The sequence below is a fragment of the Nelumbo nucifera genome, chromosome 3 (genome assembly GCF_055504915.1).
Source record: "Nelumbo nucifera cultivar China Antique chromosome 3, China Antique-T2T, whole genome shotgun sequence".
NCBI lineage: Eukaryota > Viridiplantae > Streptophyta > Magnoliopsida > Proteales > Nelumbonaceae > Nelumbo > Nelumbo nucifera.
In genome coordinates, this window is record NC_142651.1 from 65,851,407 (window position 1) to 65,867,528 (window position 16,122).

General features: G+C 40.1%; 1 protein-coding gene across 1 annotated transcript; it reads left to right on the forward strand.

Moving 5' to 3' along the window:
* Positions 1 to 13,042: 13,042 nt before the first annotated feature.
* Positions 13,043 to 15,652, forward strand: LOC104587316 (U-box domain-containing protein 9). Its single transcript, XM_010244869.3, has 2 exons — positions 13,043 to 13,522; positions 14,324 to 15,652. Exons 1-2 carry the CDS (start codon positions 13,244 to 13,246, stop codon positions 15,404 to 15,406), a joined length of 1,362 nt encoding a protein of 453 aa, XP_010243171.1. The 5' UTR covers positions 13,043 to 13,243; the 3' UTR covers positions 15,407 to 15,652.
* The last annotated feature ends 470 nt before the right edge of the window (positions 15,653 to 16,122 follow it).

The window sequence follows — 16,122 nt, forward strand, 5'->3', positions numbered from 1 at the left end:
TTCCAACTAAATCGGTTCTGAAAACTCCATACAAACTTTGGACCAGAAAGAAACCAAGTGTCAGACACTTGAAGATTTAGGGTTATCCTACGCACGTTAAAAGAATGAGTGCGGACAAGTTGGAATCCAAGACCAGACGTTGCCTACTTGTAGGCTACCCGAAGGATTCGGTGGGTTATCTATTCTATGACCTAGGTGAATAAAAAGTGTTCTGCAGTCAAAATGCCCAGTTCTTAGAAATCGATTACATCCTGGACACCCATCGTCAGGAAATAGTTCTTGATGAGGAGAGCTCAGGAGTAGTGGGAGATGTCCCACAAGTTCCAAGTAGTGACCAACCTAGAAGATCCACCCGGGCATCCAGGCCACCAGTCTGTTATGGTTATGACCAGGATAGTTAACTAGTGGAAACCTTGACTAGTGAGGAGGATCCCGTGACTTACACGGAAGCTATGTTGGACATAGATTCCCAGAAGTGGGTAGAGGCCATGAGAGCCGAGATGGACTCGATAGAGGCCAATGGAGTCTGGACTCTAGTAGATCTGCCCTCTGGGGTAAAAGCAATCGGTTGCAAATGGATCTATAAGAGGAAGAAGGGCTCCGATGGCAAGGTTGAAACCTTCAAAGCTCATTTGGTGGTGAAAGGGTATACTCAAAAAGGAGGCATCGACTATGAGGAAACCTTTTCGCGTGGCCATGCTTAAATCCATTAGGATCCTACTAGCTGTAGCAGCATACCATGACTACAAGATTTAGCAAATGGATGTCAAAACCGCATTCCAGAATGGAGATCTTTGTGAAGATATCTACATGCAGCAGCCGCAATGCTTCATTGCTGCTGGTCAGGAACACATGGTATGTAAACATAACAGATCCATATATGGACTTAAGCAAGCTTCTAGGAGTTGGAACATCTGTTTTGACTCTGCCATCAAATCATTTGACTTTGAGTAAAATCCGGATGAGCCCTGTGTTTATAGGAAGTCCATTGGGGATGAGGTCACCTTCTTGGTGTTGTATGTGGACGATATCCTATTCATTGGGAATGATGTAGGAATGTTGACTTCTGTCAAGGTGTGGCTTTCGCAGCAGTTCTCCATGAAAGATCTTGGAGAAGCTTCCTATATAATGGGTCTTCGACTCTATAGAGATAGATCGAAGCAGATAATTGGATTATCCTAGACTGCTTACATTGACAAAATTGTCAAAAGGTACAGCAAGGAGAACTCAAAGAAAGGAAACGTTCCTTTCAGGCACGGAGTCACTCTCTCCAAGAAGATGTCTCCCAAGACTTCTGAGGAGATTGAGGGCATGAAAGACGTTCCCTATGCCTCAACCATAGGGAGCATCATGTATGCCATGCTATGCACTCGCCCTGACATCGCCCTGACATCGCCCTGACATCGCTCTCGATCCGATTGGATTCGATTTCCAATCGGATCCAGATGATAGAAAGTCTACATCTGGGTATGTTTTCATGATAGGATCATGTGCTATTTGCTGGAAAAGTAGCAAACAGGGGTCCACGACACACTCCACGACTGAAGTCGAGTACATTGTTGCAAGTGAAGCTGCCAAGGAAGTCGTATGGATGAAAAAGTTCATTCACGAATTAGGAGTGGTTCTGTCCAGCACATCCCCATCCCATTGTTGTGTGACAACAATGGAGTGTTTGCCCAGTCTAAGGAGCCTCGAGCCCACTCGAAGTCGAAGCACATCGAGAGGAAGTACCATGTACTGCGGGAGATTGTTGGTAGAGGTAACATCCTAATTCAGAGGGTAGCATCAGCAAATAATGTGGCAGACCCATTGACTAAGCCACTCACACAGAAAGTGTTTGAGAAACATGTGGAAAGCATGAGACTCCAGCTTGTACCAGATTGGACCTAAGTGCAAGTGGGAGCTGTTAGACAGTTTTGTATGCCCTGAGCTCCAATCAGTTTTCATGTACTTTTGACATTTAGCGTAAATGAATAAAGTGCATGTTTGATTCATGTTGTGTGATATGTTTCTATGTAAGACCCTTAAACTGGACACTTAATGAGACTCGTGTTAGTTTAGAATGTTCACAGCCGTTGGATAAGTCTGGGGAGATTTATCCTACCAAGGCTGATTCTGGTGTGCTGCCAAGTGTTGGGGTGGCCTGTCTTAGCTGCTAGGGTGAGACCCAAAGCACATGCGTTGTAGGATTATTTGAATCTTTGAATCGGACCAAATTTCCAGTATTGCCCTGGACCTTGGAGATTGATGGGCAAAACCAGAAAGTTACACCTGACCCCTAGACTTGATTATGATATTGCACTGGGTGTCGGATTAGGCTGTCTTTGATATTCCAATCAGTGAGATCCGTAGCGGGGGTCAAAACCTGGGCATGTTGGGACAGTCTGAGAATTCATCTGAGTGGGTGAACATAGTGACGGGATCAGCCCCTTTGTCGGACAAAGGTAATGATCGGGGGTGCACTCTCTCTGATGGAAACCAAATTGCCGGTAGTTGATTTCAATTGTTGGAATTTTGTTTTGCAAAATTTATATATAAGATATATTATGTACGGTGTCAAAATGTTTGCAAATGGTTTTAACTCCCGGGGTCCATATGAGCAGAGAGTGCAACACTGTTCCTTGCAGCCGAGGGAGAGATCCTCTCTTGTCGGGCAGTGTTTGATCATTATGGGCTGAGAGGTTGAGTGTAAGGCCATTACGGGTTATACCTGATGGGCTAATCTTGCATCTGCCCATAGTCCCTGGGTTTTTATAAGATGGCTTGGCTCAGGGACCACTTAGTGTAAGTGTTGGTCCCATAGAGTCAATGTGATGGGCTCAGGGGGCTCACTGGGCTCTCTAGTGAATTCGGCTAGGCCTTGTAACAAAGGCTGGGCCGAACTCATGTGGCTAATGTGTAGATCAATGCTTGGGTCCCATGCCATACAAAGAAGCCCAACCGAGCAGCAGTTTGGAAGCCTATTGAGCACTTAATACACATTGGGCCTAAAGCCCATTTCGAACTGGGCTGATTTGATCAGTCACTTAAAGAGGCGGATCTGAGATTAGGTTAAGCCAAAAAGGATTGGGTCTTGACCCTATCCACTCATGGAGACCAAATTCAAATTAGGATTGAATCTGGTAATCTCCTAATAAGATCAAGAGTGGGTTGATCTAATCTACAGATAAGATTAAGAAGACTCCTTATCCAGATATAGATTTGGATTATGATAACTCCTATTGAGATTTGGACGTCTCTTAATCACAAAGAAAAGAGGAGAAACCCTAATTCGAATTACAAGAATTCAAACCCCAAGGGATTTTCGCAGATTACACTGCAACTTTGAGATAGGATCTCAGAAACCCTAGAGAAGAAAAAAAAGCAGTTCGCCATCTTCTTCTCTAGCTTTCTCCTCTAGTAGTCGCCGCCATCTACTGCCAATTCGAATTCTCTGTGAAGGAAGATCAAGAAAAGTTCTGGATTTTGTGTGGTGCTCTCTACTTCCATCAAGTTCTTCAGAAGAACCTGGTTCGTGGGACGAACACTGTTGGTTCTGCTCCATCATCACTGTGTCATCTTCAGTGGGAGCAGTTCTTGGGACTTTCTTTGGGCGTGAACACCAATGTTGGGAAATACTGCTTCTCCGAATCAGGTATATCCCTTCCCTTCTCTTTTGGTTTAGAATTGGTTCAGTTTTGATTCAAGATTAATCTTGGAAAATTTAGGGAATATGATTCCCAGTTGGAAGAATGGCAAGAAATTTTTGAAATTCACCCACCCATTCTGCAACCTTTTTGGTGTTCATATGATGGATCTAACCATTCTTTCACTGATTTCTAGGATTTGCAACCGATTGATGCGGTATTCGCCCTACTCCTCTCCTCACCTTGGCTTTTGCTAGTTGTCCTATTTGGATTTCTAATCTGTCGATTGATTGCTGCTGATTTAGGATCAGCTATTGAAGCTGCTTGAATTGGTCATCTACTGTACGGGCTTGAGGAGGTTGTGGGTAAACCTAATAAGCTTGAGTCGGTTGATTCCTAGAGTACATCTGCTAGAATTGGTTTTGTGTTGTGGCCTTTGAAATTGCTGGGCCATGGAGTTAGATGGATGATGATACCATTGGAACTATGTGTAGGTTTGACATGGTTGAGCCGGTTGAGTCCCAGGGTAATCATTGTACTCTCAATGAGTCTGGTCTTCAGACCATCGAGAGTGCACATCTGGTAGGGGGTTTTCTTGGACTTGGGTCCTATAACTAAAGTTGGGCTGATTTTCCCACCCAAAGTTATATGGCTGAAAGAATGGTTTAGCATATTGGGTTGGGAAAATCTGTTGGTCGCATGTACTTGGTCTGGAATGACTGGTTGACATGGGCCCGCCGCAGGGCACTGGCTAACATGATGGGTCGGGTGTGCACAAATGGAACATGTTGGATAGGATGACAAGGTTGGGTACAGACCACTTTGTTGATGATATGCAAGGACTTGGTCAATTCTATGGGCCATCCCATTAATCTTGTCTATTTGCCAGGACACATGGTTCTAATTTGTTTGTGGCTCAGGTTGGAAGTAGTTTCTCATTCCACACACTCTGGCCATTGAATTCATTTTCTCTTATTTTGTTTTAACCCCCTTTTTTTCTCTTTTTTGAAATTTGAAATTTAAATTTTGAATTTTAATTTCAAATTTAAATTTTGAAATTTAAATCCGAATTTAAATTTTGAAATTTAAATTCTACAATTTAATCTTAAATTTGAATTTTAAAATTTTTATTTTTTATTTTTCTTTTAATTTTCTTTTTTTTAATTTTAATTTTTTTATTATTTGAAGTTTGAAATTTAAATTCAAATTTAGATTTTGAAATTTAAATTCAAATTTGAAATTTTAAATTTAAAAAAAAATGCAAGTGAATCAACCATACGACCTAGGGCCGACCTAGGGTTTCCTAAACTAGTGGTTCAACCAATGTGAATCCTTTTAGGTTCACTTGGAATTACACCACTTCCTTTGGTTAGCTAGGTAAGAGGTGGGGATGTGGGAGGCTCCCCTTGCTCTCGCAAGTGAAGGGATGAGAGATCCATCATATGGACACCCAAATCTTGTGGAATAAGGATGGCGAATTTCAAAAAAAAATTCTCTCCCTTTCAACTGGGAATCGAATTCCCTATTTAGAAAATCATATTTTCAAGGATCAATCTTGAACCATAAACTGAACCAGATCTGAACAAAAGCAGTAGGAGAAAATTATACCAGATATGGAGAAGTAATATCTTCCAATGGAGGTGTTCACGCCTAAGGAATGATCCAAAGACTGCTCCCACTGAAGATGGCGCAATGCAGGATGGAGCAGAATCAGTAGTGTTCTTCTCCAAGAACCTATTCCTTCGCAAGAAACATCAGGATGGCACGTGAGAACAACTTCCTATCAGTCCTTTCACAAATAACTGATACCAAGATCAAATTTTGACTTCTCCCACAACTGGAGATCAAACTGGCAAGGTAGGTAGCAAGAAGAAGGAGGCGGCAAGAAAGAATTCTGCAGGGTTGCTTAATTCTTTCTTCTATGATTTTTTCAGCTCTGAAGAGGATGTGAATAATGTGTCTTCAAAAGGCTGTCGCCCCTTCCTTCTCTTGTAACCCTAAAGGATCAGCTCCTAATCCAATTAGGACTTGCTGATCCAAATCTGATTTGGATCAGACATCCCTTTAGGTGATAAGGATAAACCCTTATCTTATCTGCAGATTAGATTAGCCTTCTCCTAATCTCATTAGGAGGTTTCTAGATCTGAATCATATTCAGATCTAGACTCTCTAAATGGATAGGGTTAAGACCCTATCCTATCTACTAATCCATCTCAGAATTCGCCTCATATTTAACTCATTAAAATAGCCCAGTTCGAAGTGGGCTTAAGGCCCATTAAGGTTATGTGCTCACTTAGCCTTCCTAACTGCTACCCAGTTGGGCTTCCTTGTATGGCGTGGGACCCAAGCATTGATCTACACATCAGCCACATGGGTTCGGCCCAGCCTTTGTTACAAGGCCTGGCCGAATACATTGGTATGGACAGTGCACCCCCTGAAACCCATCAAATGGGCTCTGTGGGCCCAACACTTACCTTAAGTGGTCCCTGGGCCAAGCCACCTTGTAACACCCAGGGACTGTGGGTAGATGCAAGATTAGCCCATCAGGCATTATCCTCAATGGTCTTATACTCAACCTCTCAGCCCATAATGATCATACACTGCCCGACAAGAGAGGACCTCTCCCTCGACTACAAGGAACAGTGTTGCACTCTCTACTTATACGGATCCCGGGAATTAAAACCTTTTTTGCAATCATTTTAGAAACCATAATATATACTTTTATACCTCATATAAAATATACTTTGTAAAAAACAAATCTCAACGATTGAAATCGGCTGCCAGTAATCTTGGTTTCTATCAGAGAGAATGCATCCCCGATCATTACCTTTGCCCGACAAAGGGGCTGATCCTGTCACTATGATCCCCCACTCAGATGTATTCTCAAACTGTCCCAACATACCTAGGTTTTGACCCCCGCTAAGGATCTCACTGATTGGTACATCAAAGACAGCCCAATCTGACACCTAGTGCAGTATCATAATCGAGTCCAGGGGTCGGGTGTAACTTTCCAGTTTTGCCCATTAATCTCCAAAGTCCAGGGCAATACTGGAAATCTGGTCCAGTTCAAAGATTCAATTAATCCTACACTGCATGTGCCTTGGGTCTCACCCTAGCGGCTGAGACAGGCCACCCCAACCGACTTGGTGGCACATCAGTGTCAGCCTTATCAAGATAGGTCTCCCCAGACCGATCCACTAGCTGTGAACATTCTAAACTAACACGAGTGTCAATAAGTGTCCAGTTTAAGGGTATTACACAGAAACACACCACAGGAACATGAATCAAATATGTACTTTATTCATTTACAATAAACTCATAATGTACATCATTCTGATTGAAGCTAAGGGCATACAAAAACTGTCTAATAACAAGGACCTAATTAAGTAACCACAAAACCCACTTAGGCATAGCCATTTAACCTCTTTCCTTAGATACCAACCGCGGGTTATGGAAAGTAATTACAAGCTTCCCTAAAATTCAGCACACCTTTGAACCAAATGTAAGGCTTCCTAAAGGATCTTGCTATCCAAATTTCAAATTAGGGTTTAGGGTGAACCGCACGTGAAGGATGGCGATTTTTGGGCCAAGGATGGGTGATGAAATCCCCACCTTATCATATTTAAGTTGGGTGCCCTTAAATGGATTAACGAAACAAAAACAATCAAACAAAATGAATGCAACTAATTACAATGCATGAACAATTATTTCTAAAATGCAATTCAACAATATAAGATAAAAGAATAAAACAAACTAATTAAGCAAAAGGAATAATTAAAATAGTAAAACGAAGAAAACCTAACACATTCACAACTAACAAGATGACTTCAACAATTAAATAAACCCATATGATGCATGCTCTAGTATATGAAACCCTAAATGTTGGAATGCAAATGCAAGAATTTTAAAATATTAAACAATCTTTTTTCGAATTTTTATTTTATTTTATTTATTTCTTTTTTAATTTTTTTGAAATTCGAAATTTTAAATTTAAATTTCGAAATTTGATATTCAAATTAAAATTCAAATTCAGATTTGAATTAAAATTCAAATTTGAAATTTAAATTCAAATTCGAAAAATTGGACAATTTCCTAGTTAACAATTAATTATTCAATTAAATAAAAAAAAGGAAATTAAATAAGGCAACAACTAATTATAACAAACATAAAATAAAAGAAATAATTATGCTGAAAAAATTAACTACTACCAAAATAAATTCTAACAAGAAAATTTCTATTCTAAGAATTAAACCAAAAATAAAATAAAAAAAAAGAAAATTATGCGGCAATAAAAAATAAAATAAAACAAAATTTTTTTTTCTGTTTTTTTATCTGAAATAAAAGAAAAACACAAACCTAATAAGATAGAAATTCGATCAAGAAATTAAAATAGATTTAGAAACAAAATAGAAGAAAAATAATTCTAAAAAAATAAATTGGATCTAGAAAAAATTTAATTAAAAATTTGAAAATCACTATTCTACCAAAAAAAGAGTTCAAAACTAAAAATCAAAAAATCAAAAGTAAAATGGGATGACTACACTTGAAACGCAATCCAATTAATCTTCTCTTCTTTTCTCTCCTGCAGTCCCACAATGCTCCAGTACCCCACCTTTCGCTATTACGTCCTACAAAATCAAAGAGAAACAAGAATTAAACTGAGATAACAGATCAATTAATAAAATAAAATTAAAAAAAATAATGAAACAGATCTGTACAAAGCAAATAAAAATTTTTCTTTGTGCTTCCCCGATAACGGCGCCAAAAACATGGTGTGTTCGGAAGCGTGTCGTTAAGCACTTCGGAACACCAGTTTAAACATTTATATAATTTTTTGACTCTCAAACAAATACTAACGTAGTAAATGGGTGAGAATGGGTCATATCCACAGGGAAGCAAGGGAAAAATTAATATACTCTCAAATCCGAACAAGAGAACACAAGAGGGAAGTGCAGAAATATAAAAATTAATTAATTAAACTGAGAAAAATATAGAATTCGAACAGTACTGAAAGTTAAAAGTGTAGAAACATAAATAAATTAACAAAAGAAATGAAATAAAAATCTGTAACCCGATCAAAGGTAGTAGTCTCCGGATCTCTCCTTTGACCCTCGAACTTCTCGAGCTTGGCCTTCCGCCTTACCTGGCCGAATTGCAGATCTGCAAAAAATAAAACAAAGATAAAACAGATTGAAAATAAATTGCAGAAAGTAAATAACGAAATTGGAATTGAAAGAACAAAAATTAAAACTAAAATAAAGTAAAAGTGGTTGGGATCCGATTCCAGATGTGGTAGTAGTGGTGTTGGCGAACGGCAAGTGGGAACCCCTCCTCTTCATCTACCCTTGAACTTCTCGAGATCAGCCTTCCGTCTTACTTGGGGGTCGAATCTAACCTTATCTCAGGAGCTCTTGGGTTCTTTTTATAAAGAAGGGTGGATACAATTGGGATTAGAGAGAAAGAAGGGGGCGACAGCTGGGTTTTAGCAAAGATATGGGCGGTCTAGAGTTTCTAATGGAGGGTTAGGATGGTTTTGGGGTGATCCTAAGGCTGAGAATAAGAGACGACGCCCAATATTATGTAGGGCTGAGATTTGGGCACCCAGAAATAGATGGTGGAGATTGAGGCGCCTAGGGCTCAAAGGTGGAGATTAAAAGAGGTGGGTGGCACCCTAGAGTGGATGGCTAAGATAGAAGATGGAATGGAGGGCTGAGATTTAGTGGTTAGTGGCTGAATGGTGAGGATTAGCAATTAGGTGGCGCCCTAGGGTTTAAAATCTACAAAAAGAGTGCCCTAAAATGAGTGGTGGAGATTAGAAGGAGTGGAGGGTGGAGATTAAATAGTTGGGGGTGGCTAGGGTTTGCTAAGGAGGAAAAGAATAGGTTAAAAGGCGCCCTACGGTTTGCTAAGGAGAGGGGAGCATGCTAATACATTAGAAGGGGCACCAAATTGGGTTTAGCAAATAGGGGGCGCTCTCCTGTTCTCAGTTTTTCACAAAAACACCCCTCTCTCAGTTGGACTTCACACTAGCTTTGCAAAAGCTTCATTTCAGGCATGAAACTTTCTCAGTTTTCCATAGAATTTGCATAGAGACCCTCAAAGGTCAAACATTGAATTTAACTGGGAAAATGGCATACTTTGACTATTCTAAGGCCGAAAATACCCATGAAATGATGCCCTTAAGGCATCAAAATGCAGAGTTATCATTGGCCTCGGCTCGCTGGCTCCTCCTTGAGGTCGAGCCCCTCTAGTGGCTCATAGAAAATTTGGTTGCTATTGATCAAGATACCTATCTCTTTTTTTCAGGTTTATGTGGGGTTCATAGAAAATTTATTTTCTCCTACCCAAATAAATGATACTGATTTCCGAGGTGAATAAATAACTTTTTTACTTGAACAAAACAAAATTGTCTTTTTTTTTGAATCAAACAATCGTTATTTTTTATTTATTTGTGAAATAAAAGAAATAGCTTCTTTTAGAGCAAACGAGGCCTTCGGAGGTTTTAAACCTAAACAAAACGATCTGATTTTTCTCTTGTTTTTTCGAGCTTTATGCCTACTATACCTCTTTTTTTTTGTGTTTTTTTGATAAGTAAGCAAAGACTGTCCCCCCCCCCCCCCCCCCTCTCTCTCTCTTAATGTTTATCGCTGGACCTTTATGACTCGTTCTAGTTCCTTTTGAATTAAGACACGTGGCAAGTTATGTTCCAAGTAATAGGTCACATGCTTATTAAACCGTTTACGACAAATTTTGCATCCTTATAAGACCATAATCGACAACATTTAAGCAGATAAAATGGCTGCCAAAACTCATTAGGGTGGGCCGACCGGTTGTCCGGTCCAACCCGGAGAATAAGGTGGCCCACATTACATGATTCATAATTTGGTTGGTCCCAACCACCCACAAATTAAAGCTTCTTTTGGTGGAGCCTCCTATTAAAAGACAAAAAAACGATAATGACACAAGTAAGCCATTGGATTGGAATAGTATATCTCAGCCTCTACCAGACAGTTCGAAACTCTCCATAGTTGATTAATTGGGACCCACATGAAACATTCTGCCCCTTCCAGAAGATGGGATAAGAGGTCCGTGTTGAATTCCCCAAAGAGAAGAGAATTGGCATTTGGAAAAGAAAATTAGAGAATTCACCCATGGAAATCGGAACTGAACCAACGGCGCAATCAGTAATCAGGCCAAAGATGATCAAAACTGAACAACGGCACAACCGCGTCTCGACGCGGTTTTGCTTCAATCAACCGCGTATTAAGGGTTAAACTGTTAACTACTATTACAACACCTACCGCGCCGCGCGATATTCAGAACAAAACCGACACATGTTATTTATTTGCATTCCCTCCCAATTTCCCAAAGTCCGAACTCCGAACTTCTCTGAAAATACAAAAACCCGGCCCGGCTACCAAGTGGGCAAGTATCGAATACCGACTACTGGGACGGTTTGGTAACTTTGGTTCGGCCTTTTCTTGTTGGCTCGCCCGAAACACCCACAGTCCAGGGGGCCACCGCTTGGACGTATAATAGGGACAGGTGTTATCGATGGCGTGATTATTACGAAATATGCCACTGAAATGAAATGATTTGTGTTACTGTTGTTATTAACTTACCATCGCACCACGTGATACGTGGCAGAAAGTATGCATGACTAGTGGCACGCAAAAGGAAAGGGTATTAGTTTCTGTTGTATCTATGGAAGCCGGAAAAAGTTGCTCTGATGTGGCCGTGAGTCCGTGACGCGTTTGCTCCCTCCCATAAATTACAACATCTACCCTTTTCACGATCCACCGCTTTTAGGGAGTCAGGATCTCCTCCTTACAAGAATTCTGTCCACGCGTTTGCTCCCATAAATTACAACATCTCATTCTCCTGAGAGATGTTTCTAATGCACGAAGGTAGTGTCGTGAGTGAATGTGGGCAGAAGATTTTGAGTCTTTTTAGGGGTACAATTTGGGTGGATTAGTAATGGTCGGATTGAAGGTCAATCCAATTCAATTTTAAAGGTGCAAATCTCATGCTCGGGTCTATGTCAAGGTTTTAAAAAACAGGGTGGACATAGAATCGTTTTGGAACCGATTTTCAAGTCAAACAGTTTAACCGTCCAATTTGAACGATGGCCTATTCTAATTTTAAAAAATTAAAAAATAAAATAAAATAAGAGATGGCTAAAACCATTATTCAGGTTAATGGATTGATTGTTTTACTGCTTCAGTCATTGGTTTGCTAATCAAATCAATAGTTTTTTTGTTTTTTTATTTGTCAACTACCTGACCGGTTCTTGAGTCGACCAGTTTGATTGTCCAGTCATGTCTGATTTTCAAAACCATGATCTAAGCCCAAATTTATCAATCCAAGTGCGATTAGAGTTTAAATCAATTTAATTTGGCTTCAGCTTAGGCTTTGTTTGTACTAGATTTGATTAATCAGATTCAAAAGAATTTATGTATATATTTTTATACAATTATATTTTATTGGTGTTTATTATCTAATTTAAAAGTATAATTAATTAAAAACATGTATAAATCATACATAGAAAAAAAGATATTTTTATATACACGTATGTGTATATATTTTTTGGAGTAGGCTCGACTAGTCGGCTTATCCGACAACTCAATCTAAGTCAGGCCCGAATTTTGTGACTCAAGCCCAACCCGCAGCTTGAAAACTCATGCCCAATAGGCCGGGTTCAGTTAAACCCGCCTAAGTTGCACCCTAACCGCTTCGCAAAGAACACTGGAAGTGTTGCAAATTCCATTGTCTTCCGACCCGATCCATAATAGTGCTCAAAGTATCTTCCCATGTTTTTTCGATATCATATCCTTTTCATATCATAGATTCATAGTCGAACCCAATTAGGTGAATAATTAGTGTCACGAGCGAACAGCGAAGCCAACAACTCAGTGGCAAGGCCGTAATTAGAAAACCCACAGAGGAGTATTTTCGTAAGCTCGGACCAACACCACGGGCACGGGACGCATTCGGCGTACCGCGTACCTAATAAGCCATTCTCACGACACATAACAGACAAGATATTATCCTACATGCAGTTTTACGGGACTCCATCAGATGATCTGGACCGTCAAATCAGAGGACTACAAATATTGTGCAACTTAACTGACTTAACGATGAGATTAGACGGTTCAGATTGACAACAACGTTCAAAAGTGTACGACAATGATTGTCTTGAAATTTAAATGAAATAGTACTTGAAGCACAGGGATAATTGAAAGTTTTCCATTTGGCGCATTTGCCAGCTGTGCGGCCACGGATTCCATGATTGCAAACAATGTGGACGGTGGGCCCATCTCTTTATATAAACGAACGACTCAGGAGTCAGGGAGTCAGGATCAAGCATCACTTGCTCTCAAGATCAAGAATCGCTGGAGAGAGAGAGAGAGAGAAGTCGTTTTTGCCATTTTTTTATGCCTGATTTGTTTTACTGCTAGGAGAAGCAAAAACAGAAAAGAAAAAAGAGAATGCGAGAAAAAGATAAAATCTCGATCATCGTTGTTTTCTCAGAATTCGATTCTGGTTTTATGGGTTTTCTGAGATTTTAGATTGTTTCTCTTCTCGGTGTTTAGTGTTTGTTCTGGAGTTCCAGAGAAATGGCAAAGACGGGTGTGGTTGAGACCGATCCAACGGTAGTGGCGAAGGTGGCAGAGTTGAAAAAGGAGTTGAAGAGGCTTGTGAAGATAATCGTGGAAGAAGATGAGTCGCGGACTGAGACGTTTGATCAGGCTATAGAGGCTTTGTCTGGTTTGAAGGATTTGAAGTACAAGAAATCTCTCTCGCTTAAGCTTGATGCTACCGCGTGCCCCGAGCAGTTCCGGTGTCCTCTTTCGAACAAACTCATGAGGGATCCTGTTATCGTGTCCAGCGGACAGGTTAGGGTTAGGGTTATGCTTTATGTCTTGTTCCTTTTATGGGATTTTAGGGGTTCTGGGTTTCTCTGTGCCGTGTTGGTGACAGAATTTTGGGTTATCCGGAGCCTACTTGCATTTTTATCCATAATTTCAAGAATTTTGATAGTAAATTAAATAATTTTTTCCTTATTCTTGTCTGTTTTTTGTGTTTTTATGCGTCATTGATGAATTTGGAAGCGTCTTTCTGTTCATTTGAATTACAGAGATACACTGTTACTACGAGGATTCTGATTTTGGGTATTCATTGAATTCAATCGTCTTTTGATTCTGTTCTTTGCGGTTTCTTTAGAAGTATTTTTGTTTCCAACTGTTGAATTGTTTAAACAAAAAATACAAAAAGCAAGGAAAGATAAATTTTCAGTGTTAATTTCATCTTTACATTATTATTTTACTCTGCAAGATGAAATAATTTAATTCAGATAGAACTGTTCCAAGTGGTTGATTTTCTCGATTGAAGAATAGCAGTGTCAATTGAAAGGGTTTCTCTATCAATCTATGTTATTTGATGAATGGATTGAGTTTTTGAGTGTAACATTACGGAAGAAATTTATAGAATTTGGTAGAATAGGTTCTCACTGTAAATTAGTCATTTTCTACAATTTCCGGTTGTTTCAATTTAGAAAAAACTGAAATATGCTTCTCTTGGAAACCTTCTCTGCAATTCAGTTTTATGATAATGTTCTTTTACTTTGGTTTATAATTTTTGATGTCTGTTTCACATAATTTCTCTTTAATCCTCTTTTTTCTGCTTGAATCATGCAGACTTATGATCGGCCATTCATTGAGAAATGGCTGAAGGAAGGCAATCGGACTTGCCCTCAGACCCAACAGGTTCTTTCGCAGACTGTCCTAACACCCAATCTCTTGGTAAGGGACATGATTTCTCAGTGGTGCAAGAACCAAGGGATCGAGCTACCCGACTCATTTCGGGATGCTCAGGAGGAAGGGATTACACAGTCAGATCGCGAGTATTTCGAATCGTTGCTTGAAGGAATATTATCTGGATCTGTTAGTGAACAGACAAAGGCTGCAAAACAGCTCCGGCAACTGACCAAACGAATGCCTTCATTCAGGGCTCTGTTCGGTGAGTCTTTAGACGCCATTCCCCAATTGCTTGTGCCGCTCACACCAGGCCAAGCCAGTCTTCATCCTGATCTCCAAGAAGATGTGATAACAACCGTCCTCAACCTCTCAATCCATGATAGCAACAAGAAGCTTGTTGCAGAGACCCCAGAAGTCATACCTCTGCTGATGGAGTCTTTAACGTCTGGAACCATTGAAACAAGGAGCAATGCAGCGGCAGCCCTGTTCACATTATCTGCTCTCGATTCCAACAAGGCCCTTATCGGCAAGTCAGGAGCCTTGAAACCCCTGATCAACCTTCTGGACGAGGGGCACCCATTAGCCATGAAGGATGTGGCATCGGCCATCTTCAATCTCTGCATCATGCATGAGAACAAGGCCAGAGCTGTTAATGATGGGGCGGTGAAGGTAATCCTGAAGAAGATAAAAAATCATATACTGGTTGATGAGTTGTTGGCAATCCTTGCAATGCTGTCTAGCCATCAGAAGGCTGTAGATGAAATGGGTGATCTGGGTGCTGTGCAATGTTTGCTTAGTATTATCAGAGAGAGCTCTTGTGGACGCAACAAGGAGAATTGTGTTGCCATTCTATACTCCATCTGTATCAATGATCGGACAAAGTGCAAGGAAATCAGAGCAGAGGAAAGTGCCCACGGTACGATTTCTCAGCTTGCAAAGAATGGAACTTCCAGGGCAAAGAGAAAGGCTAATGGTATCCTGGAGAGACTGAAAAAGACTGCAGCAAATACACACACAGCTTGAAAATTCTCGTTACACCTTAGTTTTTCTGTAAATAGTGTCTCTGTATTTTGCAAATCGATCTGATTCGGTCCACCCCCCCTGTAAAAATAATATCATTCCCATATACATGTTCCATATTGAACACCCGAACCGTGATCTTCCCTTGCATATAAAAGGAAGAGGCTGGACTTTGGTCTCCCAGGAGAAGAGTTCTGTTCCATCATCATCAATAAATACTATGCCAGCTTTACTGGTAAGATTTTGTTATGGGTTCTCATTAAATGATTTAAGTTTAATTGAATTTGAACCCTCACTCCTAACCTGGAGTGTTGGGTCAAATTTGCTTCTCTTCCATATTTGTATCAGTATTGATTTGAGTAGCAATGGCATCAGCAACAGTGGCTAGCAGTACAAATTTGTGAATTGATGTGTCAAATCCCATACCCATCAATTCCATCAAATCATATAGCTAAAGCCGGTGAATCGGTGCTATAACTTGTGGCTGCTACAAACCTGTGAATTACTGTACCAGATAGAAAGATATAAGGATTCCACCGTGTATCACCACCATCCTTGATGAGTCGGCGCCACTGTCATTTTAGTTTTGTTTATTGCTAGTTGGTGGTAGTGGGAGTAGATTACAAGTGTGATTTGTGAATGATATGAACTATTATGGACAGTCTTTTAGAACAGGAAAAATAAAAATAAAAATAGAGAAGGGGGGATTAAAGTAAACT

Coding starts and splice junctions, on each gene's coding strand:
- LOC104587316 (XM_010244869.3), top strand. CDS start 13,244: ATGGCAAAGACGGGTGTGGTTGAGACCGATCCAACGGTAGTGGCGAAG. Junction 13,523..14,323: donor TTATCGTGTCCAGCGGACAG/GTTAGGGTTAGG, acceptor TGAATCATGCAG/ACTTATGATCGGCCATTCAT.